Below are 26756 nucleotides of genomic sequence, written 5' to 3'. Positions count from 1 at the left end.
GAATCAAGAGCAGCTTAACGAGTTACTCTCACCTGATTGCCTTGTTTTTCCCCAACAGCTCTACAGGATACACAACAGCAAACACTCCGGCTCTCACCTTTAATGGGATACAACAGAGGATCTACAACTGACAAATACCCAGCAGAACCCCTGTGCATGGTCATTCATCATTCAGTGAGAGCTGGGAGAGGGCAAGCTGCCCCCATATCAGATACCAGCACCTTCCAGCCCATGCTGTGACTGCTGCCATGGAGATCAGCCCTGCCCTGGTGTGCTTACCCAGAAGGAATACAAGTGTTTCCCAACACTTCCTCTTTCTGACTCAGCTGGGAAACTGCCACAGGAGCCTGCTGGCTCCCAGCCCTCCTGAGACAAAGGGTAGGAGCCGCAGCCATGGGAGAGTGTTCATAGAACCCCAGAACCCCAGCCTGGTTTGTGTTGGAAGGGACATTAAAGCTCCTCCAGCTCCAACCCCTGCCACGGGCAGGGACCCCTTCCACTGGAGCAGCTTGCTCCAAGCCCCTGTGTCCAACCTGGCCTTGAGCACTGCCAGGGATGGGGCAGCCACAGCTTCTCTGGGCACCCTGTGCCAGCGCCTCAGCACCCTCACAGGGGAGAGCTTCTTCCTTAGATCTAACCTGAACATCCCCTGTTTACAAAACAACCAACTTCTCAAGCTGCAAAATCCATCCACCCCAGGCTTTCACCAACCCAAACACCCATTCCAAGGTTTAAAACCCACTAACTTTACTCATATACATATATATTTAAGTACATACATACCACAACCAGCTTTCAGGAGCAGTGCAACCTGAGAAAGAGCTCCAAATCTCAGCACTGCCTGATCAGCATGCTTGTGATACATGCAGCCCTATCCCAAGGGATGGCAAAGCCAGGGAGCAGAAGCTGCTCACTCCCACCAGCTACTACCGCTGTAGGGCAAGAGCAGCTCATTACTACTGCTACAAGTTCATTAACATTTTACCTTTGGAGCAGGAAAGACAGAGGAAAGCTGCATGGGGAAAGACCTTCACCACCCTGAGAAAGCCCTAGCCTTGCCCGGGCTGTATATATGCCCTACAACATGTAATGGCAATTATAGGGAGGGAATGAGGAGCACCTGCAGGCCCCCCCACAGGATGTGATCCATTGTATTTGCCTCACAACACACCCCTTACCGAGTGTTGTTTGCACTCAGTTGCCTTTACAGCACTAAATCCCAGACTGGTTTGGGTTGGAAGGGACCTCAAAGCTCATCCAGCTCCAACCCCTGCCACAGGCAGGGACCCCTTCCACTGGAGCAGCTTGCTCCAAGCCCCTGTGTCCAACCTGGCCTTGAACACTGCCAGGGATGGGGCAGCCACAGCTTCTCTGGGCAATGTTCAAATCCCAGTCTCTGGCTCCCTCTCCTGCACTGTGGGGTTAATGAAGGAGTAGACAAAAAACCCTGACGCGTGGAACATCCCCAACCTGGGCTCACCTTCCCTGTCCTGTCCCTTGGAGCGTGGGGTATCCTCACTGCAGGTGCCAGGAAGCCTGACTCTCAAAGCAATCTCTGGAAAGCTGGAAATGATGGTGAGACCCACGGTGGCTCACACAGCCCCAGAAAGGCTCATGTAGGGGGAAAAATTATGCACAATTGAGCTTTTATTAATACAATACAGCAGTGATGGTATAGCAGGAGGTGCCTGTGCATCCTCACGCAGCTTGCCATGGGGGATCTCCTGCCCTGGCCACATCTGTAGGACAAGTCAAGAGCTCTCAGTGGGGATTTCAAAGTGAACATCACCTTCCTCATCCTCTCCTGGGGGTACAGAGGAGCAAGGAAGGGTTACAATGAAGTGTAAGTGCTGGCTAAGCCCAACCAGCATAAAGAAGTGGGAGACAGCACAACAGGGCTAGAGCCACATGATCTCATCTGCCCTGCTCTCCCCCATCTCTTCCTGATGCCCTGTACACAGGAGGGCTGAGCAGTGTGTTCATCACTGCCCAAGCCATGTTCTCCCCACCCCTCTTCTCAATTGAGCTGCAGTCTGCCTCCTCCCCTCCAGACTTCATCCCACACAGCTCAATTTCAGTGATAACAGGCATCAGGCAAAGACCCGGTTGTGCAAAGCAGTGCTGGTGTGAGGAGGTGGGACCAGCCGTAGGTGTATGCCCACAGGCACTCCCTGTAACAGCTCCTCACCTCCTCCTATCACCAGTCAGCTCCATCAGCAACTCAACCTCCCTGTTTCCCTCCATCCTTCAGGCTTAGAAGAACACATGCCATGGATAGAGCTGCTGGTGGCCATGCCAAACGGTACCGTGAATGAGCACCACTGAGGGGAAGGGGGATGCAGACATGCAAAACACTCTCACTCCTGTGTCACCACGTTGCTATAAACACATCCACAGCCCATGATAAACACCCATGGAAGCAGGAAACAGCTTTTGCCTGGCCCGACCCACCTGAGCCAGCCCCTTAGGAAACCTGCACAGAAGGATGTGTCAGATAGTATAAAATGGGTTAACACAAAGCTGCTCCTTGCATAAGATGCTATCGGTACCACTGACTTTCTGCATCAGCAGACAGAGGATGGGTCTCCCTGGGGTGGTTCCTGCTGCATCACTTCATTTTTCTTGACACACTTGGAGGCCCAGCGCTTCCCAGCAAACCCAGGATCCATGGGAAGGTGCAGGCACTGCTGCTGGGTGCACTCGCCAGCAGATGGGACATGCTGGGACCGGCCTGGGCAGAGCTGCACCTCACCCCACTGGCAGCAGGACCAAGCACACCTCCTTCCCTTGCTGGTTACTGAGCTGTAAGGCTGTAAGATGGATAGCAGGAGGAGAACAATGGCAAAAGGAGCCCTGCCCACCCCAGCGCGCACCTCCTGCTCCAATCACTGCTCTTCACACATGGCAGGAGCAGCCCAACCCATTGCCCATGGCCATTAATTGATACTTTCAGTTTATCTTTGATCACAGAGATCCCAAGATCTCATTTCTGAGATGTTTCTGGCTTTGAGGTAGGCCATTCTTAACACAGAGTGGTTGCTGCTTGCCTTCTATGGAAGGTAAAAATTCCTGGTAGGTGCAGACCAGGATTGTCTCCCGGCTGTTGTAGGGATTAGCAGCTCTACAGCCATGGAAACACCAGGATAAGGGGGGGTTGCTTTTGGAATACATTAGAACTGCCTGTCTGCATCACTCCCTGGGGATCAGGGAAAGTGTGTGAGATGAACCTAACCGGTTTCTCACAGCTCACTCCCAGGGCAAGTTTCACTCAGCTGCCCTGCAGCACCAGCTGGGCCAGTTCTGCCTTTGGACTGGTCTCACTGGTGTCTTCTCCAGCTTTGGTGCCCATACTAAGGATCCAAACCACCAGGAGGCACAGGGAGCACCCCATGGAAGTGGCCCATTGAAAGGAGCCTGGTTGGCAGCCCCAATGGGTCCCCATGGGGGCACACACAGCCCCGACCACAGGAGAAGGGGCTCCACCACAGGCACAGGTCCCTGCTTTGCTCTGCCGCATCACCCACAGCACCAGCACCGCAGGGATCTCCACCACACAGAGACAATGGGTTACTAAAAGTGTTGTATTTATAGGCCAGTATTAATCTGTGCTATTGCTATTTGCGGTTTATTAATCCCCATGTCATAGAATCATGGGTTAGGGTTGGAAGGGACCTTCAAGACCATCTGGTCACCAGCAGCTGTGTCACTGGCAGTTGAATCTGAGTTAGACAGGCTTCACAGCAGGCTGGCAAGGTGGAGCAGCTGCAGTTTCTCTTCTTTTCCCTTCTCAGCCCTGCCCAAGGAAGGGCTTCAGCGATTGTTCTTCCCCCGGACCACAAAGGCAGTGCCTGTTAATCAGTAACCACGGGAGCAGAGCTGACTCAGGCTCTGCTGCTGAGCACGGGTCAAGCTGGGAAGGGAAAACTGCTGTGCCAGTGACTCCATGTCCAGTGTTTCCTGGGCTGACGGACGGTTTCCCAGCACACGGACCTCCACAGAGCCCTCTGGATACAGCCCAGCCCCTGTGACAGCATCACTTTGATGGACATGGATGTGTTGGGATGCGGATGCTGCTCGTGATCCTGTCTCAGAGCACACACCAGCAGGGCTGCAGGGTGCCCACTGTCAGTGATGCCAGTGGGGATGGATGAAACTCTTCTGCAGATCCTCCATGACCACCTTTCCACCTTCACCAGCAGGAAAGGAGACTTGTCCAGCTGCAACCAGGGACTGAAGGAGGGGCTGAGCGAACCCCTGACCTGCACAGATAGCTTTGCCTGGGCACAGGCTTTTCCCCTGGGATGCCTGCTCTGATCTTCCTCTTTTCCACAGACTGAGCTGGGTTCAGACCGAGCCTTCCACAGAATACTAACACAGGGTTGGAAGCAGCCGCTGTTCCCGTTTCATTCAGGACTGCAGCCCAGCTGCCAGAGAGGCGTCTTACAAAGGGACTTTGGCTCGCTCCTGCGATCCATGATTTTCCAGCCATGCAGAGGACAATGATGCTGTTCATGCCCCAGGACTGCCAGCCCTGGCCAAGCACCCCGCAAGCCCTGCCTGAGCATGGATCCCACTGCAGTGTGGGGTTCCTTGGAGCCACACATCCCTTGGGATGTGCTGTGCCTGCTCAGGGGGCGATGGCAGACGGCTGCTTCCTCTGCTCCTGCCTCATCTTCAGAGCCAGCATCGCCCGGCGGTACAGGTCTGCAGGAGGGAAGTGATCAGCGCTGAGCACAAGGGCAGCTCCAGGGCCCAGCAGGGAGCCTGTGCTGAGCAAGGACACGCAGGCTCCAGCACAGGGCGCTCATGTGGCCTCCCCACATCCCGGAGGTGGCAAATCTGCCTCCCCAAGAGCTCTCTCGTGCCCTGCAGCAGCACTTGCTTGTGCTGTCCCTACACCAAGCACCCCATGGCCAAGGGCTCCTGCACACCTTATGCCCCTCTGCTACCAGGACAGACCCCAAGTGCTTTTCAGCAACATCTGCCCTGGGAAATACGAACCGAAGGTGCTTGAGACCTCCTCATGCTGCTGCTCCATGGCAGGATCCTGTGACTTGATTTTATTCTTGATTTTCTTCTTCTTTTTCTTTTTCATGGCCTGCACTGGATGGAGAAATGCACAATGTCAGGAACTACATCAGAGCAGGGATGCGCTTGTCACCAAATCAGCAGAGAGGACTGCTGCTGGTGCAGTCCTCCATCACCTCCACGCTTCAGCCCCTGCGGAGATGCTCAGGGATGTCTCTCCTCTTCCCAACCGGATCTTTGTGACCCCACTCTATGCCCAGCTGATCTGCAAGCAAAGCTGATGGAGGTGGCAGGGACCGGTGGTCCAGCACACTGCTGTGTTGTCCCCAGAACACCCCATGGGGTGGCTCTGGGGTCCCTATGTGCAGTGCAGCGCCGCAGCCCCTCTCACCTGGGTGCGGGGTGGCCATCACGGTGGGCACCAGCTCCTCCTGCCCGACCCTGTTGGGGGGCAACAGCCCCCCGGCAGCTCCCGCTCGGCTGTCACCCCCTCCTCCTGGTCCCTCCGGCTCCTCAGCTGGGCTTGGCTGCCCCAGGCCCTTCTTTGTCACCTTCACTTTCCTCTTCTTCCTCCTGGCTCTCTTAGCGCTGTCCTCCTGGGCACGGTAAGGGGGGTGAGGGAAGGCGTCGGAACTCCTCTTCTATCCCACTCCATCCCATCCCATCCTACCCAATCCCATCCCGGGAGGACGCTCACCAGGGGCAGGAGGCGAGGCACGGGCCGCAGTGGCCGGTACTTGCCCGTTATCCCAGCGCCGTCCCGGGCATCCTCCGCGGGGAGCGGCGGGTCCCTGCTGGGGCGAGAGCACAGCGAGGGATGGGGATGGGGACAACGGGAAACAGGGACGGGAACCCCCGGACCCCCGCACTCACCTGCGGGCGGGCGGGCGGCCGGGGGCTGCCCTGGGGTTGGGGCCGGGCGGCGGAGCGGCGGCGAGCGGCGGGGCCGGAGCGGCGGGGATGGTGCGGAGGAGCCAGCGCAGCCCCTGCAGCGTGGTGCGGGGCGGGCCGGCGGCGGGGCCCCGCTTGGCGGCACAGGGCTCCTGCGGTGGAGGGGCACGGTTAACCCCGACAGGCACCGCGGAGAGGGCACCGGGAGAGGGGCAGCCCCGCACTCACGATGCGGCAGGGAGAGCGGTTCTCGTTGACCAGCCGCTCCAGGGACAGGCGCTCGATCAGCTCGCAGGGCAGCAGGGCAGACGCTGTGTCTTGCTTGTTGGCCAGCCTGGGGCATGGGGAAAGCGGAGCATGGCCATCACCCCGGCCTCTAGGCGCCTGGCCGCAAGGCAGGCTGGATGCTTTCTCCCAGTTTGGCTATGATTAGGTGAAGTGTTGCCCAAGACTTTACCAGGCACTGAAACCCCATCCCCAGGGATATGCCTAGAGCATCACTGGGGTCCCCATGTCCCAGCATCCTCTCAACAGCCCCTTGGGTACCACATCCCTTCAGCATCCAAGTTGCACATGCCACAATCCCAGCAACAATTCCCCGCTCCCTCCTTCACCCCAAACCCTGCAGGTCACATCCCTGAGACCCAGCCTTACAATAACAGGGGCTTCCCAGAGACATCGGGGTGGCTGAGGACGCGGCTCAGGACCCTGCGGGCCTCCTCCATCCGTGCCAGGTCGCTGGAGTCCAGCACGAAGAGGAGCCCATGGGCTGTGCTGTAGTGGCTGCGCCAGGCGCTGCGGGAGCGCGGGGCCCCGGGCAGGTCCAGCAGGGTCACCTCAAAGCGCTCCATCCGCAGGCGGGTCTGGCCAGGCTGTGCCATGGGCAGCCCTTCGCTGGGCAGTGCTGTGGGCAGGAGAGGGCAGAGAGCCAGTGCAGTGAGCCCGCAGCATCCCTGTGGTGTGTGCCTCCTGCTCCCGATCCCACTGCCAGCAGCAGATGGGTTTTGGTCCCTCAAGGCTCAAGCACTTGGTTGCATAAAACTGCTGCCTCCAGCCAAGGCTGGCTCTGGGGCAGCGCAGCTCCTCACCTCTGTCTAGGTCCATGATGACGGAGGTTTTCCCAGCGTTGTCCAGCCCCAAGACAAGGAGTGTGACCTTCCTGTGGAGTGACAATGGGATGTGCGCATCCCAGAGAAAGGCTGTGCTCCCTTGGGGACCACTGACCACTGCTGGCTCCAGGGCTTCCCTAACCCTGCCCATGGTTAACTACTACCCCAGGAGATGGTGACACAGGCTTTGGATGAGCTGAGGGTGAGGGCTGCTGGAAACCCCCCCAGCGCAATGGGACAGCCACAATGCAGAGCCTTCAACATGCTACCTACAGCGAGGATTCCTTTTCATATCACACAGGATTAAGCAATGATATGCACAGGCCAAAATGATTGCTCCTTACATGCAAATGGTTAAAGATTGCTCTTTGTGCCCTTCCTTGTCAGAGGGCCGTGGGTTTACACAGCCAGGGAGAGGTAGCAAGGACATTTTATGAGTGTCTGCCTGGCCTCAGGAGGTTTTTCCTGCTGCTAAATCGCCCTGTTTGGTCTGCAGCGGTGCACAGAACATTTCTCTTGGTGTTGAGGAGCTTTAGCAGTGATTCCCAGTGTTGTTTTCTTCCTTAAACACACTCTGGGTGCTGCAGCCCTGCTTCTGGCATTACAGCCATGTGTCCTGGTTGGCAGGACAGGGCCATAAACCCTACCACTGCTGCATGGTCTGCCTGGGCTGATGCAGCGCCATCCCCAGGGAATTAACCTGGGTTTCCCAACACATGCAAATCCCAGCCCAGTTTGTGTTGGAAGGGACCTTAAAGCTCCTCCAGCTCCAACCCCTGCCACGGGCAGGGACCCCTTCCACTAGAGCAGGGTGCTCCAAGCCCCTGTGTCCAACCTGGCCTTGAACACTGCCAGGGATGGGGCAGCCACAGCTTCTCTGGGCACCCTGTGCCAGCGCCTCAGCACCCTCACAGGGAAGAGCTTCTGCCTAAGAGCTCATCTCAGTCTCCCCTCTGGCAGGTTAAGGCCGTTCCCCTTGGCCTGTCCCTACAGGCCCTTGTCCAAAGCCCTTCTCCAGGTTTCTGTCGGCCCCCTTCAGGTATCCACATCCTCCCTGGCTTTCCTGGGAAGCTGCTGACACTGCACAGGGGGAATCCCACTGGCAGCATTCCCACCCCTGCCTGCCCTCTCCTGCCTGCAAGGACACACGTGTGCCTTGCTCTGCAGCTGGGGTCAGTCCCTGCAATGAGCACAGCTCTTGCAGTGTTCCTGCATCAGTGCCTTCACTGATAAACTCATGGATGAATCTCCTTGGGAACCTCTAAGGAGAGCACACAGGGACCTACCTGATGGGCTCCTGTATGGCCTGCAGCCAGGACCAGCAGTGGGAGAAGAGGTGGAACATACTCCGTGTGGAGGGATGGCCTCTCTTCAGTACCTGTGAAGCGACGAGCCCTCTGTGTCCCCATGCTGCATCCTCCTCTGCTCTCCCCATGGCAGGGAGCACCTCACCCCATTCCCAGCCCCATGGGCCCGGACCCCCATCAGCCCTTTCTTGCATCCCAACAGCTTCTTACCTTCTCGTCCCCACGGCACTGCCCCTCTCACATCCCCTTTGCTCAGCAGCTGCTTAAACCTAATCTGGATTTAAGTGGTTTACTCTTTGCAGTCTCCCTAATCCCAGTGGGTCGTCCCAGGCTGGTGTCCACTGGGACATGGAATGCCATGGGGCTGCACACCACATTGGGTGGCCTGGCACAGCGTGGCACAGCACTGCATTAACCAGCCAGCTGCTTTGTGTCTCCATCTGTGGCTTAAGTGGCAGGGACATGGCCTGGCAGCCCATGTAGGATTGCCAGCTGAGTTAGTGCCTGCTCTAACCAATGATGGCCCTGGCTTCTTGCTGCCTAATCCTTGTGTGGATGCTTCTCTGCAGCCCCTGCATGGTGTGCACGGCTCCATTGCCCACCCAGGGTCCCCTCTGTGCCGGGCTGAGGGACATCACTGCTCACTGCTGGTACTTCGTGCTAATGAAGCGCACCCTGAGCATCAATAGGTCCTGTGCTGCCTGCAAGAGAAACATCAACCAGCCCAAGCAGGCACCTGGCTGGGAGCAGGGAGGTGTTGGGGACCCTTAGACAATGGGACAGGGAATGAAAAGCTCAACATGAGCTGGCAGTGTTCAAATCCAGCTGGATTGGATGAGGCTTTAAGGTCCCTTCCAACCCAAACCATTCCATGATTCTATGACACGAGACCTTCCAAAGCCACACTGGGGACCAAACAAGGATCTCACCAGCTCACCTGGGTCTGTGCTAAACCATCCAGAACCAGCAGCACTACCTTGACCATCAGAGCCCCAGCCACGTGCCAAGGATGCTGAGATGCTTCCAGGCATCCCACAGCTCCAGGATGATCCAGGGTGCAAGCCCGACCACAGCCCCTCACTGCAGCCTTGCACACTGCAGTGCCTGCCCGTGAGTGAGAAGCTGCCCAGAGCCACACTACAGGCAGGGAGCCACTGGTGGTTAATGATTGATGAGGTTCCTGCACAGTATCACAGCCACACACAATATTTGGGGCTGTTGTTCACCCCATGCTGCTGCTGGAACACAGCCCTGTCCCCAGTCAGCTCCTATTATGTTGGGAGCAGTTGTTCCCATTATGGGACCAGCAGCAGTGCCAGGTTTGCAGGCAGCATGGGAAGCTTTTTGCTGTACCAGAATCAGCTGCACCAGGGCCAAAATGACTTGCTAGAAGCGTTAACGCCTGCCTTTGTGCCCAGGGGTGTCACTGCCACTGAGAGCCAGGCAGGAGCCAGGAGGAGGCACGACTAGAGGTGCTATCCATAGGGATTGCCACGTGTCAGGCAGCCCTGGCGGCATGCACAGCCTCCGCAGGGGCAGCAAGAGCTGGTGTCCCTCCAGCACCAATGGATTTCCAGAGCAATGGGTCCTCTGCTGCTGTTAACACAAGTGCCCCAAATCCTGGTGCCAGCGACTGGGACCCCCACGAGGCTGGAGCAGCTCCAGGTCACCTCCCTATGTACCACAATGGGCACAGAGGCTGGGAAACCCTCCAAACCCATCCCAAACCTGGCAGAACCCTCCCTTGAATCCCAAGCGGCGGCCTGAGGGCCGCGCCCAGCTCCAGGGGCTCAGGTTGCAGAGCAGAGCCTGGCCCTTATCCCACACAGACACACAGAGAGCAGAGGGAGCCCCTCATCCAGCACGGCAGGGACCCCCCGGGCAGTGCCAGTGGGTACCCGCCGCCTGGGTTTCCTTGGTGACTGTTGCCAGGTGAGAAACTCCGAGGCAGAATTTATCCTCTTGGCGGATAACTGGAGGTGTTCCTCGCCGGAGCCATCATCGGAGCCCCCCAGGGAAGGCTGTGCCCGGGGCACTGGGGCTGCTCAGCCCCTGGCATCGCTCCCCGGGAGGCAGCACGTGTTTTGGGGCTATTTCTGCCTCGCTGGAGTGCCGTGGGCGAAGGAAGGAGGCGAGAGCATAGGACGGAAGAGGAGCACAGATGGACACGGGCTGGCGGGCTGCCCTGCCTTGGCTTCACTAGACCCTGTGAGTATGCACCCGAGCTGGCATCAGGAGCCGCAGTGAGACCCCCGGGCGAGGGGCTGAGTGAGGGGGACGACAGTGGCGGGGATGGGGGGCTTGCACATGGGGAATGATGGATTGCAAGGGAAAGCAGTGACCAGTGCAGCTCTATGGGGGCTGCCTAGCATTTATCTTGGGGTGATGAAAACCGAGGTGATGGCAAGGATCATAAAGCCTGCCAGGAATATTTCCAGGCTGCTCTGCTTTGCTTGGGATCGCATCGACTGTGCCAAAAAAAGCAGGGTGAGGGCATGCCCAGGCTTTGGGGAGGGACTCATCTCTCTGTTGAATGCCCCCGACGCGGCGCATGGAGGCAGTGCAGATAGATGCGCCGTCCCTTTAAATCCCAGCACGGCTCTGCTGGTTACCAATAACCCGGATCATACGAGCTCCTAAATCCCAAGAGCTAATTACAGGCGAAGGCCTCGCTGTCAAGCTGGAAGTGCAAGATAATTACAGCCTGTGCCACGCAGACCTGGTGGCAATGGGGCACCGAGGGTGTTTGCTGGCACGGTGGCAGGATTGCACCATGGCTTCCACGCTGGCACTAGGCACAGTGGTATCCGGTTGTGTTCCCCACCACCAGCCCAGCGACCACTCTCTGAGCTATTTTAGGAGCAGAAAGTTGTTTTTCTAGAGCTCTCTTTGCTCCTCCTCCATCACTACCACCACCGCGCACCAGGAGCAGGGGAGCTGTGTGCGGGGAGCTGAGTGCTTCTCACCCCATTTCCAGCCGGATGCTTCCCAGCCAGAGCACACACAAATTCCCAGGAGAGGCTTCGATTTGACTGGGGTTTGTGTCATTCCCCGGTGCCTGCGGAGGATGCCAGCTCTATGATGCCCCTTTGATGGCTACAAACCCTACCCAGGCTCCTACAGTGGTTTTGCTGAGAGCATTACAGTGCAGCGAAGGAGAGTGTAACCCATCCCTCCTGCCTGCCAGGATGCCTGGGCATGGACAGTGCCTCCTGGCTGGGTTAGCAGGGTGAGCTGTATACTCTTACAGGAGGCGGGACTAGAGGAATCGGTTAATTAAAGTCATTTTAACCCTTCCTGCCCTGGTTCAGTGTTACAACATCACCCAGTGCCAGAATTGGAACTGTATCCAAAGAAGCACCACTTATAACTGTGGCAAACACCTATAAACGTGTTGAAGTGACCTTGAAGAAGGTAACTCTTTTCTTGTTAAAGTATTGAAGCCAGGAGTGGCTTGACCCATGCCAGAGGATCACAGGGTGCCTACTCTATGGGCAGCACCAAGCTCAGCAGTGGGCTCAGCACTGCAGTGAGATATAGAGGGATGAGCTACTCCGGGCAGACATGAGTTTATATCCCAGCAGGATAAGGGAGAGAAGCTGGATGAGGAACTGGGGTGGCAGAAGCAGTCTCATGATGAAGTAAATGGAAAGAAACATTTCCCCAACCAGAAACTATTCCACAGACAGCTGGGGTAGGAAAAAAGGCAGCTGAGTTACTGAGGCAGCAATGCAGAACCCAAACAGCTCAGGCTGTCAAAACCACCAGGGCTATTTCCAAACTAAGTAAAGCATTCCCGGCTCACAGATTCCTGGGACCCCGGTGAGGTCCCTGCTCTCTGCATGCAGAGGCAGGGAACACTGATTTCCACCTCACCCAGCACGTCCCCGCCATCGCTCCATGCTGAGCGTTTAATCCTCCTCGGAGCGTGCTGCTGGGGTGGTTTGGGGCCGAAAGGGCAGCGCGGTCCCTACACCCCCTGCTCCATGCTATGTGCTGGGCTATATTTGGGAAGCCGGCAGCGTACGCTTGGCTCCGAGAGCCGCTCCGGGTCCTAGTGCCGGGCAGCAAGGACGGGAGAGCAGAGCCCTCGGGCTGCGATCCTACCTGGGCTCTTTAAGGGCTCTGGCAAGGAGCTGCCTCCCATTCCCGTCTCTTCTCCTTTTACAGGAGCTGAGCCGCCAGGCATGTGTAAAGCACACATGGCTATTTTCAGAGCTGGAGCCTGCTCCCACCCCACGCTCAGCCCAGGCTCTCATAAACATCAAATCCTGGCAGGCAGACACCCCTGCCGCAGCCCCGTGTTCAATGTGTGTGAACACCGGGATTGACAAAATAATGGAGGCTGGGATTAAGAAAACAATGGATCTGGGGTGCTCTCCAGCACTGACATCCGGCAGTGGCGGCAGGACTTTGGGTATTCCATGGCAGGCGGTTGGAACAGGATGAGCTTTAAGGCCCCTCACAACCCAAACAGAAGTGAACTGCAACCCATTTAAACCCCTTCACTTTCCTAAGTGGTCCTAGAGGTGCCAGCACAGTCCCCGTCTGTTTGGCACCTCGGCTTATATCCTGATGGGCACTTCCATGCTAGTTCTGCATCACATTGGAGGCCACTTCACCCCATCCAGCCCCAGTTCTGCTCCAGGGTTCTGGCCCAGCACCCAGGCATTGCAGATGGGGACACAAGGGTGGGATGTCCTGCGGTGTCACTAAAGCCATGCTGGGATTGCAGACAGAGGTGCAGGTCCAGGGAGTGGAGGTGGCAATGGGGACAGGGTGGCTGGTGCTATCTGTGACACGGAGAGTGTTTATGGCCTGCTGTTTACACCGCGGCCAGGTAGGGTGAGGCCCGAGGGGTGACTCACAGCGTGCACCAGAACACAGCCCGCTGCTTGGGTCAGAAAATGGGATAATAGCTGGTGTGGGAAGCGCAGTGAGGCTTCATCCCGCCATTCCCATCATGGGCGCCGACGCTGCCGGACGCAGGACTGGAATACTTGAGTGCTTAAACAATTGCTCATGAGTATTTCATCACGAAACAAGGGAAGATGAAATCATCAATGGGATGAGTCGGAGCCCAGCCATTGCTCAGCCGAGGCCTTGGTGCCCTGCCAGGCTCCTGGGGGATGCTTTTAATTTGGATAAATGGAAGTTGCATAAATGGTGTGAGTTGCTCCTTGCTCTGCCACTACAGAGGTGTGGGCACAGTTGGCAGTGCCCTGTCACTGTCTGAGTGCCCATCCAGGCCTATGCACAGTTCCCATCCCGGGTATCCACAGCAGCCGGCTCCTTCCTTCAGATGCTGTTCCCTTTGCTCTCTGTCCCACTGGGGTTCTTTTTGGAGAGGCTGTTTCCAAAAGCAGCTGGAAAATACATGACTATCATACCAGAGCCGAGCGGTCACACGTGGGTCCCCGTCTGTGCCGGTCAGGCCAGCCCCTATGAGCTCATGGTGTTTGTGGCTTCCCAAAGCAGCTCCTCAGCTGCCTGGAAGGAAAAGTGCTGAGACCGGGATTGCTTCTGTGTGGGAGCTGCCATTGTGGAGACGCAGCCTCTGAGGGCTCAGGTGGTTTCATTTCCAGCTTTGCCACTGATAAGCTTGGTAAAAGAGGGGGAACTTGTGTGTGGGGCTTGGGAGGGTTCATGCTTTTGGCTTGTATGGGGCTGGGTGAGTGATGGATGCAGTGTGGGCACCTCCCTGTGAGAAGGTCTGGCTGCTGAGGGATATAAAAGCTACCTAGGACTGGAAGTCTGCCTAAACCAGGGAAAACCAGCTGACCTCAAACACTCCTTGCCTTGTCCCACCTCTCCCAGACAGCCAACGTGTGTCCAGGCTGGACTGAGTAACCTGGCAGGCAGCCCATGCTTGGGAAGGGAGCACATGGGCATCATGGTGCCAGCAGCACGTCTTGAGGGGTGAGGGTCTCAGTGCATGATGGGCAGAGCAGGGACCTCATGGCTGTGCGGTGACCGAGGTGTGGGGCTCAGCTTGCTACCCTGGGCTGGACCGCAGACACAGGGGGTGTGGGGCTGAATGGTGGGCTCAGCAATGGGATGTTAGTCTCCATCAGTGAGGTCATATATCCCATCACCTTGAAAGTGGGTCCTTGAAGGCAATGGGAAAAGCACCCTGTTGCTCAGCTGTAGGACAATGTGGTCTTTACTAATTCCTGCCTGGAGTTGGGAGCATCCAGGATGCAAGAGCCACATCTTCCCTGTAACACCCTCCTCAAACCTTGAGACCCACCCCAGCTGCCTGCAGACCCAAAGGGATGCCCCTGCTGCAGCTCAACTTGCTTGATACCAGAATGCTCCCTGCCATCCCCTCCTGCCCCATGGTGGGACCCCACTGTGTTTAGGGATGACAACCCTCCCCTGGGTGCCCCCCCCATGTAGCTGCACCTCGGGGTGCTGGTGGCTGCCAGGACACAAGTGAGCCAGGACTTTGCAGGGAGGTCCCAGGAAGGATGCTTGGGGGGCTGCAAGGGAGCTGGCAGGGCTATGGCTGATGGGGTTGTGGGTGCTGCAGGGGTGTCCTGGGTTGGTGGGGGGTTTTGGGGTGGGGGTCCTGGCCATGTTCGGGATGTCCTGGAATGGGAGTACCCGGCAGAGGCAGGGAAGGAAGATCCTGGGATAGGGGATCTGGGATAGGAGCTGGGGCTCCTCGGGCAGGGGGCTCCACACGGGTGGGGACCCGGGTACCGCAACCGGAGAGTCCTGGGCCGGGGTGTCCCTCCCCCCGCGCCCGTCGGGGCGGGCCCGTAGCGCTGCCGGTGCGTCCCGTCCCCGCCCCGCCCCGCCGGGCTCGGCTCGGCTCTGCTCGGCTCTGCGGGGCCGGGGCAGGGCACCCGCGGCGGCGGCACGGAGCGGCGGGGGAGCCCCGCTCCGCCCTGAGCGCTGCTCCTCTCCCCGCTGCAGCCCGGGATGTGGCCGCGGCGGGGCTGAGCGGCCGGGCCGGGGCCGCGATGGACGGCCCGAGCGGGGGCTGCCCGCCCGGCGCCCCCGCCGCCCCGCTGAGGCCGAAACTGCCGCTCGGCATCGTGTTCTCGACGGCGCTGTTCTGCGGGGAGAGCGCGGCGGCCGCCGTGCTCTGCTTCTCCTACAGCCACTCCGACGACCGCTTCTGGCTGGCGCTCACCATCTTCTTCATGCTCTGCCCGTCCGTGCTGGTGCAGCTCACGCTCATCTTCGTGCACCGCGACATCAGCCGCGACCGGCCCCTCATCGGGCTCATGCATCTGCTCCAGCTCGGGCCCATCATCAGGTGAGCGCCGCGGGGATGCGGGGACCCCCGGGCGGGGTGCGGGGATACCCTACAGGGATGAAGGGACCCCCCAGCAGGCACCGGGTGAAAGCAGGGCCTCTCCCGGCAAGCCCAGAGCTGCTCCTGATGTGTTCCCATCCTGTTCCTCCCTGGGGGCTCTGCTGCTCCTGTCCCTAGGGGTCTTGTGCTCGGCCACCAGCACCCAGTGGTGCCACCGTCCTCCCCTGGGGTTGCTGCCTGCTCTCCTCCAGGCACGACTCGGCTCTGCCAGCCTGTTGCATCTCAGCTGCTGGAAAGGTTCTTCCCACTGCTGCTTCCTGCAGCCCAACCGTTCCCTCTGCCTCTGGGTTTTATCCTCTTCTTGCTCAGGCTGGGAGCACAGATGCAAATCCTGGCTGGGTGCTTGAGGGAACAGGGGTCTTGCCCCCCAGAAAAGGTCCCCAGCCCTGGGGCCAGCTTTGGGCCACCGAGGAGAGGGGCTTGGTGCAGGATTGGGGCTGGTGTGGAAGCTGGGGTCCACTGAACCCTGCTGGGAGAGGAGGTGGGTGTTGCACAAGCTGGAGAGGTGCTGATCTCTCACTGCTTGGGAATGCTGTGGAGCCTCCTTGGGCTGTGCCACCCCGGGCACCCTGCTCTGTGAGAGCACACAGGGAGTGCTATGGGCAGCATGGCAGAGCCACCATCTCCAACGGGTCCTGCCCCAAGGGCATGCTTGGGGCACACCATGGCCTGTACCACACTTCCTGTGGCACCAGGAACAAGCAAGGTGCCGGAGACATCCTTGTCGTGATGTTTCATCTTCAGAGGGGGCCAGGGAGCCTCACCTCCATGCCATCAGCCATTTGATGGGCTGTGGGGCCACATCAGCCCATGCTGACCCATGGTGATGCATCAGATGATGATGATGGTGCTTGGCCACTTGCAAGAGCCAGCCAGGGATGGTCAGGGGAGGCTGCTCGCTGGCCTGGAGATGGAGCTGAGAAGGTCTGGCAGGGCACTGGGACTGCTGGGACTGCCCATGGAGCCAGGCTTTATGGATAGAGCCGTTTTCCCGTTAGAGGTTGCAGTGAGCCATGAGCATTGGCCTCATCTGGCAAGAGAATGTATCCAAAAACCTCATTCCATTTGGGTCTGAAACAGAGCAACTTCTGCTGCCCTAATGAGCACTCACAGATAATTACGTCCCATTGGCCCCAGAGCCAGCTCATCCCTGGGTGGGAGCCAAGCCTCTTGGATGGGTCCTCCTCTGCTGATCGCCTCCAGCCCATGCACCCCACTGCATGGCTGTGTGTGGAGGGGAGGGGGGTCCTCCCCATGGCAGGAACCCACATCCCCTGAGCTCACGTGAGGGTGTCCTGCGGAGAAAGGGCTGCGGAAGCGCTCTCTTATCTCCCCATGGCACACACAGCTTCACCCTGTGCTCCCCTTCCTGCCATCCCCACCAAGAAGGAAGTGTAGAAGCCTTCTACAAAAGGAGAGATCTAAAGTGATATCAGAAGCTTCTCTCGCCTCTGCTTAGAGGAAGACATGCTTTTTGTGCCAGTGAGGGAAACGGAGCCCAAGGGTGACGAATCACTTCCTGTAGCTCTAATTCTGAAAAGGGCTATGGTTTTGTACCATGGATGCTGTACCTCTTGCATCAGTTGTTGCATCCCTCGCTGGGGTGGCTGTTGTCCCCCTGCCCTACATGCTTCACTCTGAGTGCTGGAGCAGAGAAGTGACCAGGGGGCATCCCCATGGTCCTAGTGTGACCTAGTCCTCATCCTGATGTCCTGCCCTCATCCTGACATCCAAGGGCCAGGGACTGCCCACAGCACTGCTGAACACTCACTCACACCACTTGAGCTGCACTCAGCAGGGTCAGGGTCCATCCACCACTGAGTGAAGGGGGTCTGGATGCACTGTGGGGCACAGTGAGGCTGTGGATGACACTGCCACATCCCTGCAGGTGCATGGAGGCGCTGGTGGTGTACTGCTGGTCGGGGAGGCAAGAGGAGCCCTACGTCACCATCACCCGCAAGCGGCGGCTGCGGAAGGGCTATGAGGTGGAGATGGAGCAGGAGATGGGTCACTCGGAGCGGCGCCTGGCCACGCACCGCAACGCCTTCAAGCGCATGGCAGTCATCCAGGCCTTCCTGGGCTCCACGCCGCAGCTCAGCGTCCAGCTCTACATCAGCATCCTGGAGAAGTATGTCCCTGCTGCTCGAGGTAAGGGTGCCTGGTGCATGGGGACCCACAGGGACAGGCTCTGTAGCCATGGGTGATGGTTGACATCCCACAAAGCTCTGGGGGAATAGTGGCCGCTGGATAACGCAGAGCACAACCTGCACTCGTCCATCCCTGGTTTGCTTTTCCCACTCTGTGCTCTCCAGCTGGATGTGATGCTTGGGAAAGAGGGAAGAGCTGGACATGCTACTCCCAGCCCCGCCACTCACAGATATCTGCCCTACAAAGCCATCCCTGCACCCAGTGTCCTGTCCCATGAAAATGCCGTGTCCCTGCCCTGCATTGCTCCAGTCTGCATTAGTTGCTGTTGTTTTCCAGCCAGCTGCATGCTTTGGCTTCCTCGCAGTCTCTCCATTGGATCTATTTCCAATGACTGAAATAGATCAAATAGAAATAGATAGAAATAGCATAGAATGCTCTGGCTTCCTCGCAGCCCCTCCATTGGATCTATTTCTGCGCCTCTCCCAGCAGCCGCAGCTCCCAGTCCTGCGCTTCCACTCCCAGGCTCCTTTGCCTGCTCCCAGGATGTTTATGTGCTCGGGGCTGGATGTGCCAGCGCAAGCTCTTCACTCCCCCTTCGGCATGCTGCCGAGCCGGACGCGCAGGACCTCTTGCACCACTGCAGTGCAGCGCCTGGGGACAGAGCTGCCCTCACCAACCCACTCTGTGGCTATGCTGGGAGCCCAGAGCTGTGCCCATGGAAGAGGAAACATGGGGGATGCCCCATAGAAACCCACTCCCTGGCCATATCCCCCTGAAAGGGGGTTTTAGGAAGCAGAAGCAGCAAAGGGAGGATGAGTACCAGTGCTCCTCCAGCAGCAGATGCAGGAGGTTAATCCCAGTTGGCACATTCCCTTGCAGCTCGGATGCCTGAGCTCAGTCCTGCATCTCACAGCCATCACCATTGGCATGGCACAACTGGGACCAGATACTTCCCATTTGTTCCATCGCAGTTTTTCTGGCTGCAGTAAATGAGAGCAGCTGCCAGTGCTCCCTATGAATGATCTTCATGATCTTCATCATATGAGTGTTAGGACAGGGGGTAACAGGTTAAAACTTAAACAGGGGAAGTTTAGATTGGATCTAAGGAAGAAATTCTTTACTGAGAGGGTGGTGAGGCACTGGAATGGGTTGCCCAGGGAGGTTGTGAGTGCTCCATCCTTGGCGGTGTTCAAGGCCAGGTTGGACAGAGCCTTGGGTGACATGGTTTAGTGTGAGGTGTCCCTGCCCATGGCAGGGGGGTTGGAACTGGATGATCTTAAGGTCCTTTCCAACCCAAACCATTCTCTGGTTCTATGATTCTATCTTGCCCCTGGATGATGAGGCTGGCTCTTGAGATGCTCTTGGGGTGAATGGTGGGCTTACAGTCCCCAATGCTGCCTGACTCCTCTGCCCTCTCCCTTTGCAGCAGTCCTCATGGGCATCTGCCTCGTGTCAGTCACCTACGGAGCCCTCGTCTGCAACGTCCTGTCCATCCAGGTCAAGTACGATGACTACAAGGTCCAGCTGCGGCCGCTGGCCTTCCTCTGCATCGTGCTGTGGCGCAGCCTGGAGATCTCCACGCGCGTGGCCGTCCTCGTGCTCTTCAGCACCGTCTTCAAGCACTGGATCATCCCCATCGCCCTGGCCAACCTGCTGATCGTCTTCTTCATGCCTTGGGTGCAGTTCTGGCGCAGCGGCACCCGCCTGCCCGACAACATCGAGAAGAACTTCAGCCGCGTGGGCACCGTGGTGGTGCTTTGCGCCTTCACCCTCCTCTACGCCAGCATCAACATGTTCTGCTGGTCGGCCGTGCAGCTCAAGCTGGCTGATAGGGACCTCATTGACAAGTCTCAGGACTGGGGCCGCTTGGCTGTGTACTACGTGGCACGGCTGATGGAGAACACGGCCCTCGTCGTCCTCTGGTACTTCTTCAAGACGGATGTCTATGAGAACATCTGCACCCCGCTGCTGGTGGTGCAGCTGCTTCTCGGCTACTGCCTGGCCATCTACTTCATGCTCCTCTTCTTCCAGTACCTGCATCCCTGCCGACAGCTCTTCCAGCACAACGTTGCTGACTTCTTGCACTGTGTTTGCTGTCGCCAGAGCCCACCGGGGACCCCTCTGCACCTCGAAGTACCGTATGAGCCAGGTGTGAGGCACAGCATTGTCTGAGGGACAGCCAGCACCCAGCTATGGACACAGGGATGTGCTGGCAGATGTGGCACAAATCAAGCACTGCTGGTCCTTGGTCTCAGCGCATCCCACAGTGCCACGGGGACAGGAATGTGCTTGCCCGCCGCACACATGGACGCAAAGGACTTTGGGGTGCCCAAACTGCCGCTGCAAGCAGCTGCTGTGCAGTGCACAGCCCTATGGGTACCCTGACACCCCAACCTGCCCGCTGCGGTACACACAGTGACCCTGGGGACACGGGGCCAGCGGGACTGTTTTAAGCAGTAAAGAACCTCTGCTGCGGCTGCGTGTCCGGGTGCTGGCGCTGACTCATGTGAGGGTGGGACCATCACCGTCGCACTGGGGCTGGCATGGGTGCTCACCCATTGATTGTGCTCATGGGTACCAAGCAGGGGCTGTGCCGGTGGGTACTGGGGTGAAGGGGGAGCCCCACAGTGGAGCCGGGAAGAGGCAGGAGCCTGGCGGGACAGGGGCCTGCCTCATCCTGCACCTCCGTCAGCGTGGCCATGGCCGCGGGCCAGGTGTGGGGCGGCGAGGAGCAATCCTGCCCAACCTGTTCCACAAGGCCCTGGCTGCTGTTCCCAGCCGAGCACCCGGCACTGTGGGGCTCAGGACGCTGCCGTGGAGGGCAGGCAGGAGAGGACGGGTGGTTGGCACAGCAGCAGGGGTGCGGATGTGGCCCGGGCATCCCAGTGCCAAATCCGGAGTGTGACCCCCCCCCTCCTCAGCATCCTTTGTGGGGTTCAGCTCAGTTGGGAGGATGCTGGTGTTGGGCTGAGGGTGCTCATGGAGGTGCAGCACCGCTGGTGCTCAGTCTTAATTCACCCACCCTGGAGTGGATCCCTGGGTTGGATCCTGGCATCAGCACGGTGCTGGGATGCTTCTCCTCCTCCTCCAATGGGTTCTTGTAGCGCAGGGTCAGTGAAGGCTGGCGAGGAAGGTCGGGAGCAGCACAACAGAGCCGAACCCTTTGCACCTTCCTGCCACCAGGAAATTCCCTTCAGAAAAGCCCATTTTGTCCCCAAATAGTGCAAACGCGCGAGGAGCACCCTGATGCCCTGCAGCACCCTGCCCTGGTGCCGTGGGGAACCCCTCCGTGGTGACCATACGCATCGGGCGCAGGGGGCTGATGTCAGGGCTGTCTGATGGGGTCAGCCCTGCCTTCCTGGAAGGCAGCCTTTGAAACCAGCCCGCATTTCCTCAAAGGCTCCTCAGGGGAAAGTCCCTGAGGAGCTGCTCCCATGGCTGGGGCTGCCGCTGCCTCCTTAAAGCCCTGGGCAGGCAGCACAGGCACAGACAGTGCACCATGGGCAACTGGCTGGTCAACCACTGGTTCTCTGCTGCAGTCCTCGTGAGTGTGTGGGGCTGGGGGTGATGCAGGGGGCTATGGGGAGCATGGGCTGGGGGGACTGCAGGGGGAAAAGGGGGCTGATGGGCAGGGAGAGACAAGCATCCCGTCTGCTCAGCCAACCTGCAAAGCACTGGTGGCCAAGGAGAGATGGGGTTCTTGGATGGGGTTCTTCTTTAACATGACTTAAAGGAAAGGGGGATCCTGATGTAAAGCTTAAAAATGCCATCACTTTGCCTGGCTGCTTTGGTTGGGAATCTCTTCTCCCCATGGGAAAGCAGGAGGCTCCTGTGGGGGCCTGCACTGGGTGACGGTGGACCCTGTGGATGACTGGTGCCATGCTGTGGCATCACTGGTGTAATGGGGCTTGTTTGGGTGGCACCGCTTGGGAGAAGCTGCAAGTGCACAGGAAACATGGATGTGCAGCTTGAAATCATGGAACAGTTTGTGTTGGAGGGGAGCTTAAAGCTCCTCCAGCTCCAACTCCTGCCACGGGCAGGGACCCCTTCCACTGGAGCAGCTTGCTCCAAGCCCCTGTGTCCAACCTGGCCTTGAACACTGCCAGGGATGGGGCAGCCACAGCTTCTCTGGGCACCCTGGGCCAGCGCCTCAGCACCCTCACAGGGAAGAGCTTCTGCCTAAGAGCTCATCTCAGTCTCCCCTCGGGCAGGTTCAAGCCATTCCCCTTGGCCTGGCCCTACAGGCCCTTGTCCAAAGCCCCTCTCCAGGTTTCTGTCGGCCCCTTTAGGCAATGGAGTTGCTCTGAGGTCTCCCCTTAAGAAGCCTTCTCTTCTCCAGGCTGACCCAGCCCAGCTCTCATCCGGTCATCTTCATTTCTTTAAACTACTTACAGAAAACAACACAAGAGAGAGGGGCTTTGGGAGCTCTGTGTGGCTTTGAGAGGGCTGCTGTGGGGTGCAGCAGGGTTGGGCAGGGGCTGGCAGTGCCGTGGGGCTAAAACTTCCTCCAGTGTCCTCCCCTCACAGCCCCAGCCATCATTGGGGTCTGCACCCGCTTTTCCTCCTTCCTTATCAGGGTGATGCACGGGGCTGCGGTGACCCAAAGGTCCTTTTTCAAGACTCACCCTCCCCACCTTTGTCCCCACATCTCAGCCCTATGCGCTGCTGCAGCTCATATGGAGCAGGAGGGGCTGCATTGTCCTGACGCACCCTTATGCTAGGGGGAAAGGGGGGTCCCTCATGAGGCTGCGGCTTGTCCCCGCAGGCAGCCTGGCTGGGCATCAACATCTTCCTCTTCACTTACTACTTCCTGTTCTTTGACCGGGATGAGCGTTATTTCTACACCAGGGCCATCCTCGGGGTAAGGTTCTTCCCTGCAGCACCCATGCCCCTGCCTTGTCCTGTCCTCTCCCAGCCTGCTCCATCCCAGTCCACAGCCCATGCTGGTCCCTGTCATGTCTCAGCCCAGCATTGCCCCTTCCCAGTCCTTCTCCTCTCGTAGAATCAAATAGGTTGGATAAGACCTTTAAGATCACTGAGACCAACCATTACCCAGCATTGCCAAGGCCACCACTAACCCATGACACTCGTCTACATGGATTTGAGCACTTCCAGGGTTGCTGGTTCCACCCACTTCCCTTAGGAAGCCTGTTCCAATGCCTGACCACCCTTTGTGGGCAAAACTGCCCTTTCCTGGCTCAGCATCACCCCTCTTCCCAGTCCCCACCCCAGCATCACTCCCCCTCCCATTCCCCATCTCAGCATCGCTCGACCCCATCCTGCCCAAGCCCCATGCTGAGCAGCACAGCTGCAGGCAGACATACCCAGCCGGTGGCATGGAACAGCAGCGCTCATTTCCTCCTCCTCCTCCTCCTCTCCCCAGTCTGCCTTGGCATGGGCTCGAGCATCAGCCAAGTGCCTCAACTTCAACAGCATGCTGATCCTGCTGCCCGTGTGCCGCAACCTCCTCTCCTTCCTCCGCGGGACCTGCTCAGTGAGTGCTCTGTGGCGGCACGGCCAGCGTAGCCATCCCCATCCTCATCCCTATCCTCATCCCCATCCCAACACCCCTGCCTGTCCCGCAGTGCTGCCGGCGGACGCTGCGGAAGCAGCTGGACCACAACCTCACCTTCCACAAGCTGGTGGCATACACACTGGCCCTGCTCACAGGTACTGCCCCGCGCGGGCTGGGGCACGGTGGGGAGCGGGAGGTGACCATGGGGTGACCGCCTGTCCCCTGCCAGCCGTGCACACCATTGCTCACCTCTTCAACCTGGAGCGCTACAACGGCAGCCAGCAGGCCATGGACAGCAGCCTGCCTGCTGTCCTCTCCAAGATGCACCTGCAGGGCAGCAACAAGTGGCTGAACCCCATCCACTCCAACCAGACGGTGAGCGTGACCCTGGTGTCCAGCTCCCCATCACCACCAGCCCCTACATCCCTAACCCATCCTGCTGTTCCTATAGACCGTCGAGTACGTGGCCTTCACCACCATCCCGGGGCTGACGGGGGTCATCATCACGCTGGCGCTCATCCTCATGGTCACGTCCTCCACTGAGTTCATCCGCAGGAACTACTTTGAGGTCTTCTGGTACACGCATCACCTCTTCATCATCTACTTTGCTGGGCTTGTCATCCATGGCATCGCGTAAGGCTCTGGGCAGCAGGGAGATGGGGCCCCCATTCCCAGGGCTCCCCATTCTTCATGCAGTGCGGCTCAGCCCTGAACAAGGGGACATGAGCCAGGCTCAGCCCTCATCTCCCCACAGCGGGCTGGTGCGTGGACAGACAGAGGAGAGCATCAAGGAGGTGCATCCACACCGCTGCTCCCAGTACCTCACACACAAGGACAAGCAGTGCAACCATGACTGCTGCAAGGACCCCGAGTTCGGGAGCATCCCTGCTGAGGTAGGACAGTGGTGGGATGGAGGCAGGGGGAGAAACTCTTCCCTTTCCCTTGGAATGCTACAGCCCTTCGCTCTTCTCCATCCCACAGTCCTGGAAGTGGGTCCTGGCTCCCGTCCTCCTCTATATCTTTGAGCGGATCCTGCGGATCTGGCGTGCGCGGCAGAAGGTGGTTGTCACCAAGGTGTGTGGAGCAGGAGCATGTGTTGAAGCTCCTCGCCATGATGGCCATGGGGAGATGGACAGGAGCCATTCTGGGTGCTGAGCCCTATCCCTCCCCATAGGTGGTGATGCACCCTGCCCGCGTGCTGGAGCTGCAGATGCAGAAGAAGGGGTTCCACATGGAAGTGGGGCAGTACATCTTTGTCAACTGCCCCTCCATCTCCCTGCTGGAGTGGCATCCCTTCACCCTCACCTCTGCACCCGAGGAGGACTACTTCTCCATCCACATCCGGGCGGCCGGGGACTGGACCGAGCGCCTCATCGACACCTTCCAGCAGCAGAAGCTGGAGATGCCCAGGTAGGCTGGGAACCACTCAAATGGGCTAATGTGGGGAGGCCATGCCTCTTATCCAGACCATTCCCTGGCCAGGATCGAGGTGGATGGTCCCTTTGGCACAGCCAGTGAAGATGTGTTCCAGTACGAGGTGGCCATGCTGGTGGGAGCAGGCATCGGTGTCACCCCTTTTGCCTCCATCCTGAAGTCCATCTGGTACAAGTTCCAGCAGGGTGACCAGACTCTCAAGACCAAGAAGGTATGGATTGTCCCATGGGAGCAGCGTGGGTTTGACACGTCATCCTTCCATCCCTCCTGCTCTGCTCTACCGCAAGCAATCCCTCTCTGCATCCCAGATCTACTTCTACTGGCTCTGCCGGGACACGGGAGCCTTCGCCTGGTTCAATGACCTGCTTGCCTCACTGGAGCAGAAGATGGCCGAGTCGGGCAAGGCTGACTTCCTCACCTACCGCCTCTTCCTCACTGGCTGGGACACCAGCATTGTGAGTTGACCATGGCCAAGGGGGGGACATGGGGTGGCCCAGGAGAACCATGGCAATGGCTTACAGGCAGTGGCGTTTGGTGAGCATCAGCATTGGATGCTCCTCCGTGGCGAGGGACCGTCAATGGGCTCAGGGGTGGTGGCAGGGTCCTCACTGCCCCTGCTCTGCCCAGGCCAACAACGTGGCGCTGCGCTTCGACACTGCTGTGGACACGGTGACAGGGCTCAGGCACAAAACCATCTTTGGGCGGCCTATGTGGAACAGTGAGTTCACAGCGGTGGCTGCAGCACACCCCAGGTGAGAGCAGGGCGGGGGGCTCAGGGTGCTGGGAGCACCCATCCTCCCTGAGCCCCTTCCCTGGTGCTGATGTCCCCATGCTGTGTGCAGGTCGGTGGTTGGTGTGTTCCTCTGCGGGCCAGGGGCCTTGGCGAAGAGCCTGCAGAAGTCTTGCCAGCAGCACTCCAGCCTGGACCCCAGGAAGGTCAAATTCTACTTCAACAAGGAGAACTTCTAAGAGGCAGCCAGAATGGGAGCCCCACGGGCAGGGGACCACGCATCTCACCTCATCCTCCGCGCCAGGGGTAAGCATCTGCTGAAGGGTACATGCACTGAAGCCAGGCGAGACAAGGCAAGACTCCTTCTCCATGAGAAACTCAAGGGTCAAAGACTGCTCTGCATGGACCCCCATTGATAAACCAGAGGCACGTGCTGCAGTGATGCTGCTGGAGCAGTGGGAAGCAGCAGGAGCACGCAGCAGACTGGGCAGAACCGTGGGACAGGGATGGGACATGGTCATGCTGAGCAGGCACTGGGGTAAGCGTGTCCCTCCGGGTTTAAGCAGTCCTCTGCGTGAAAGGTTACATTAAACTTGATTTCCTTTGCACTGAAAGCCTCCATGTAAGAACTTCTGCCCCCCCCCCACTCTGGGGAGACCCCCCCCTGCAGCCCTGATGCAGCTCTGGGGCAGCAGCACAAGAGGGATGTGGAGCTGCTGGAGCGAGGCCAGAGGAGGCCACAGAGATGCTGTGAGGGCTGGAGCAGCTCTGCTCTGGAGCCAGGCTGAGAGAGCTGGGCTGGGGCAGCCTGGAGAAGAGAAGGCTCCTGAAGGGGAGACCTCAGAGCAGCTCCAGTGCCTGAAGGGGCTGCAGGAAAGCTGGAGAGGGGCTTGGGACAAGGGCCTGTAGGGACAGGCCAAGGGGAATGGCTTTAACCTGCCCGAGGGGAGACTGAGATGAGCTCTTAGGCAGAAGCTCTTCCCTGTGAGGGTGCTGAGGCGCTGGCCCAGGGTGCCCAGAGAAGCTGTGGCTGCCCCATCCCTGGCAGTGTTCAAGGCCAGGTTGGACACAGGGGCTTGGAGCAAGCTGCTCCAGTGGAAGGGGTCCCTGCCCGTGGCAGGGGTTGGAGCTGGAGGAGCTCTGAGGTTCCTTCAACCTAATCCATTCTATGATTCATTTTAAGCTGCGTATAGCCCAGCTTGCTCTGCAAACGCTGTTCCGTGTGTTGCAAGGTGCGCTCTCCACGGCTCTCCACCACCTCCAGTTT

General features: G+C 58.7%; 3 protein-coding genes across 4 annotated transcripts; 2 read left to right on the top strand and 1 right to left on the bottom strand.

Moving 5' to 3' along the window:
• Positions 1-4627: 4627 nt before the first annotated feature.
• On the bottom strand, positions 4628-8373 carry ARL13A (ARF like GTPase 13A; the record flags this gene model as incomplete). The annotated part of the gene is made up of 9 exons (XM_080624485.1): positions 4628-4704; positions 5002-5103; positions 5420-5624; positions 5699-5822; positions 5902-6071; positions 6148-6253; positions 6574-6823; positions 7008-7078; positions 8315-8373. 9 exons carry the CDS (start codon positions 8371-8373, stop codon positions 4628-4630), a joined length of 1164 nt encoding a protein of 387 aa, XP_080480611.1.
• A 6807-nt stretch (positions 8374-15180) lies between these two features.
• Positions 15181-20823, top strand: XKRX (XK related X-linked). The gene is made up of 3 exons (XM_080624928.1): positions 15181-15602; positions 17551-17810; positions 19237-20823. Exons 1-3 carry the CDS (start codon positions 15304-15306, stop codon positions 19980-19982), a joined length of 1305 nt encoding a protein of 434 aa, XP_080481054.1. The 5' UTR covers positions 15181-15303; the 3' UTR covers positions 19983-20823.
• Positions 20824-22530: 1707 nt separating this feature from the next.
• NOX1 (NADPH oxidase 1) lies at positions 22531-26069 on the top strand. Of its 2 annotated transcripts, none has more exons than XM_080624999.1 (12): positions 22531-22671; positions 23194-23304; positions 23396-23480; positions 23555-23700; positions 23777-23958; positions 24080-24218; positions 24307-24399; positions 24500-24735; positions 24808-24970; positions 25068-25214; positions 25387-25511; positions 25602-26069. In XM_080624999.1, exons 2-12 carry the CDS (start codon positions 23245-23247, stop codon positions 25726-25728), a joined length of 1503 nt encoding a protein of 500 aa, XP_080481125.1. In that variant the 5' UTR covers positions 22531-22671; positions 23194-23244; the 3' UTR covers positions 25729-26069. The 2 variants fall into 2 exon arrangements, with proteins under 2 accessions (XP_080481125.1, XP_080481124.1); XM_080624998.1 differs by having other exon boundaries at positions 22545-22671; positions 23244-23304.
• Positions 26070-26756: the final 687 nt, after the last annotated feature.

The sequence above is a fragment of the Psittacula echo genome (genome assembly GCF_963264785.1).
Source record: "Psittacula echo genome assembly, chromosome: 8".
Taxonomy (NCBI): Eukaryota; Metazoa; Chordata; class Aves; order Psittaciformes; family Psittacidae; genus Psittacula; species Psittacula echo.
Note: the sequence above shows the minus strand (reverse complement) of the source record. Positions and strands in the feature narration are given on the sequence as shown.

What these genes read in the sequence shown, in the direction of transcription:
- NOX1 (XM_080624998.1), top strand. Translation starts at nt 22,637, where the DNA reads ATGAGCGTTATTTCTACACCAGGGCCATCCTCGGG. An exon ending in TCGGGAGCATCCCTGCTGAG is followed by an intron (nt 24,219 to 24,306) that starts GTAGGACAGTGG and finishes TCCATCCCACAG; the next exon opens with TCCTGGAAGTGGGTCCTGGC. An exon ending in GTGGCTGCAGCACACCCCAG is followed by an intron (nt 25,512 to 25,601) that starts GTGAGAGCAGGG and finishes TGCTGTGTGCAG; the next exon opens with GTCGGTGGTTGGTGTGTTCC.
- XKRX (XM_080624928.1), top strand. Translation starts at nt 15,304, where the DNA reads ATGGACGGCCCGAGCGGGGGCTGCCCGCCCGGCGCCCCCGCCGCCCCG. An exon ending in CAGCTCGGGCCCATCATCAG is followed by an intron (nt 15,603 to 17,550) that starts GTGAGCGCCGCG and finishes ACATCCCTGCAG; the next exon opens with GTGCATGGAGGCGCTGGTGG. An exon ending in GTATGTCCCTGCTGCTCGAG is followed by an intron (nt 17,811 to 19,236) that starts GTAAGGGTGCCT and finishes CTCCCTTTGCAG; the next exon opens with CAGTCCTCATGGGCATCTGC.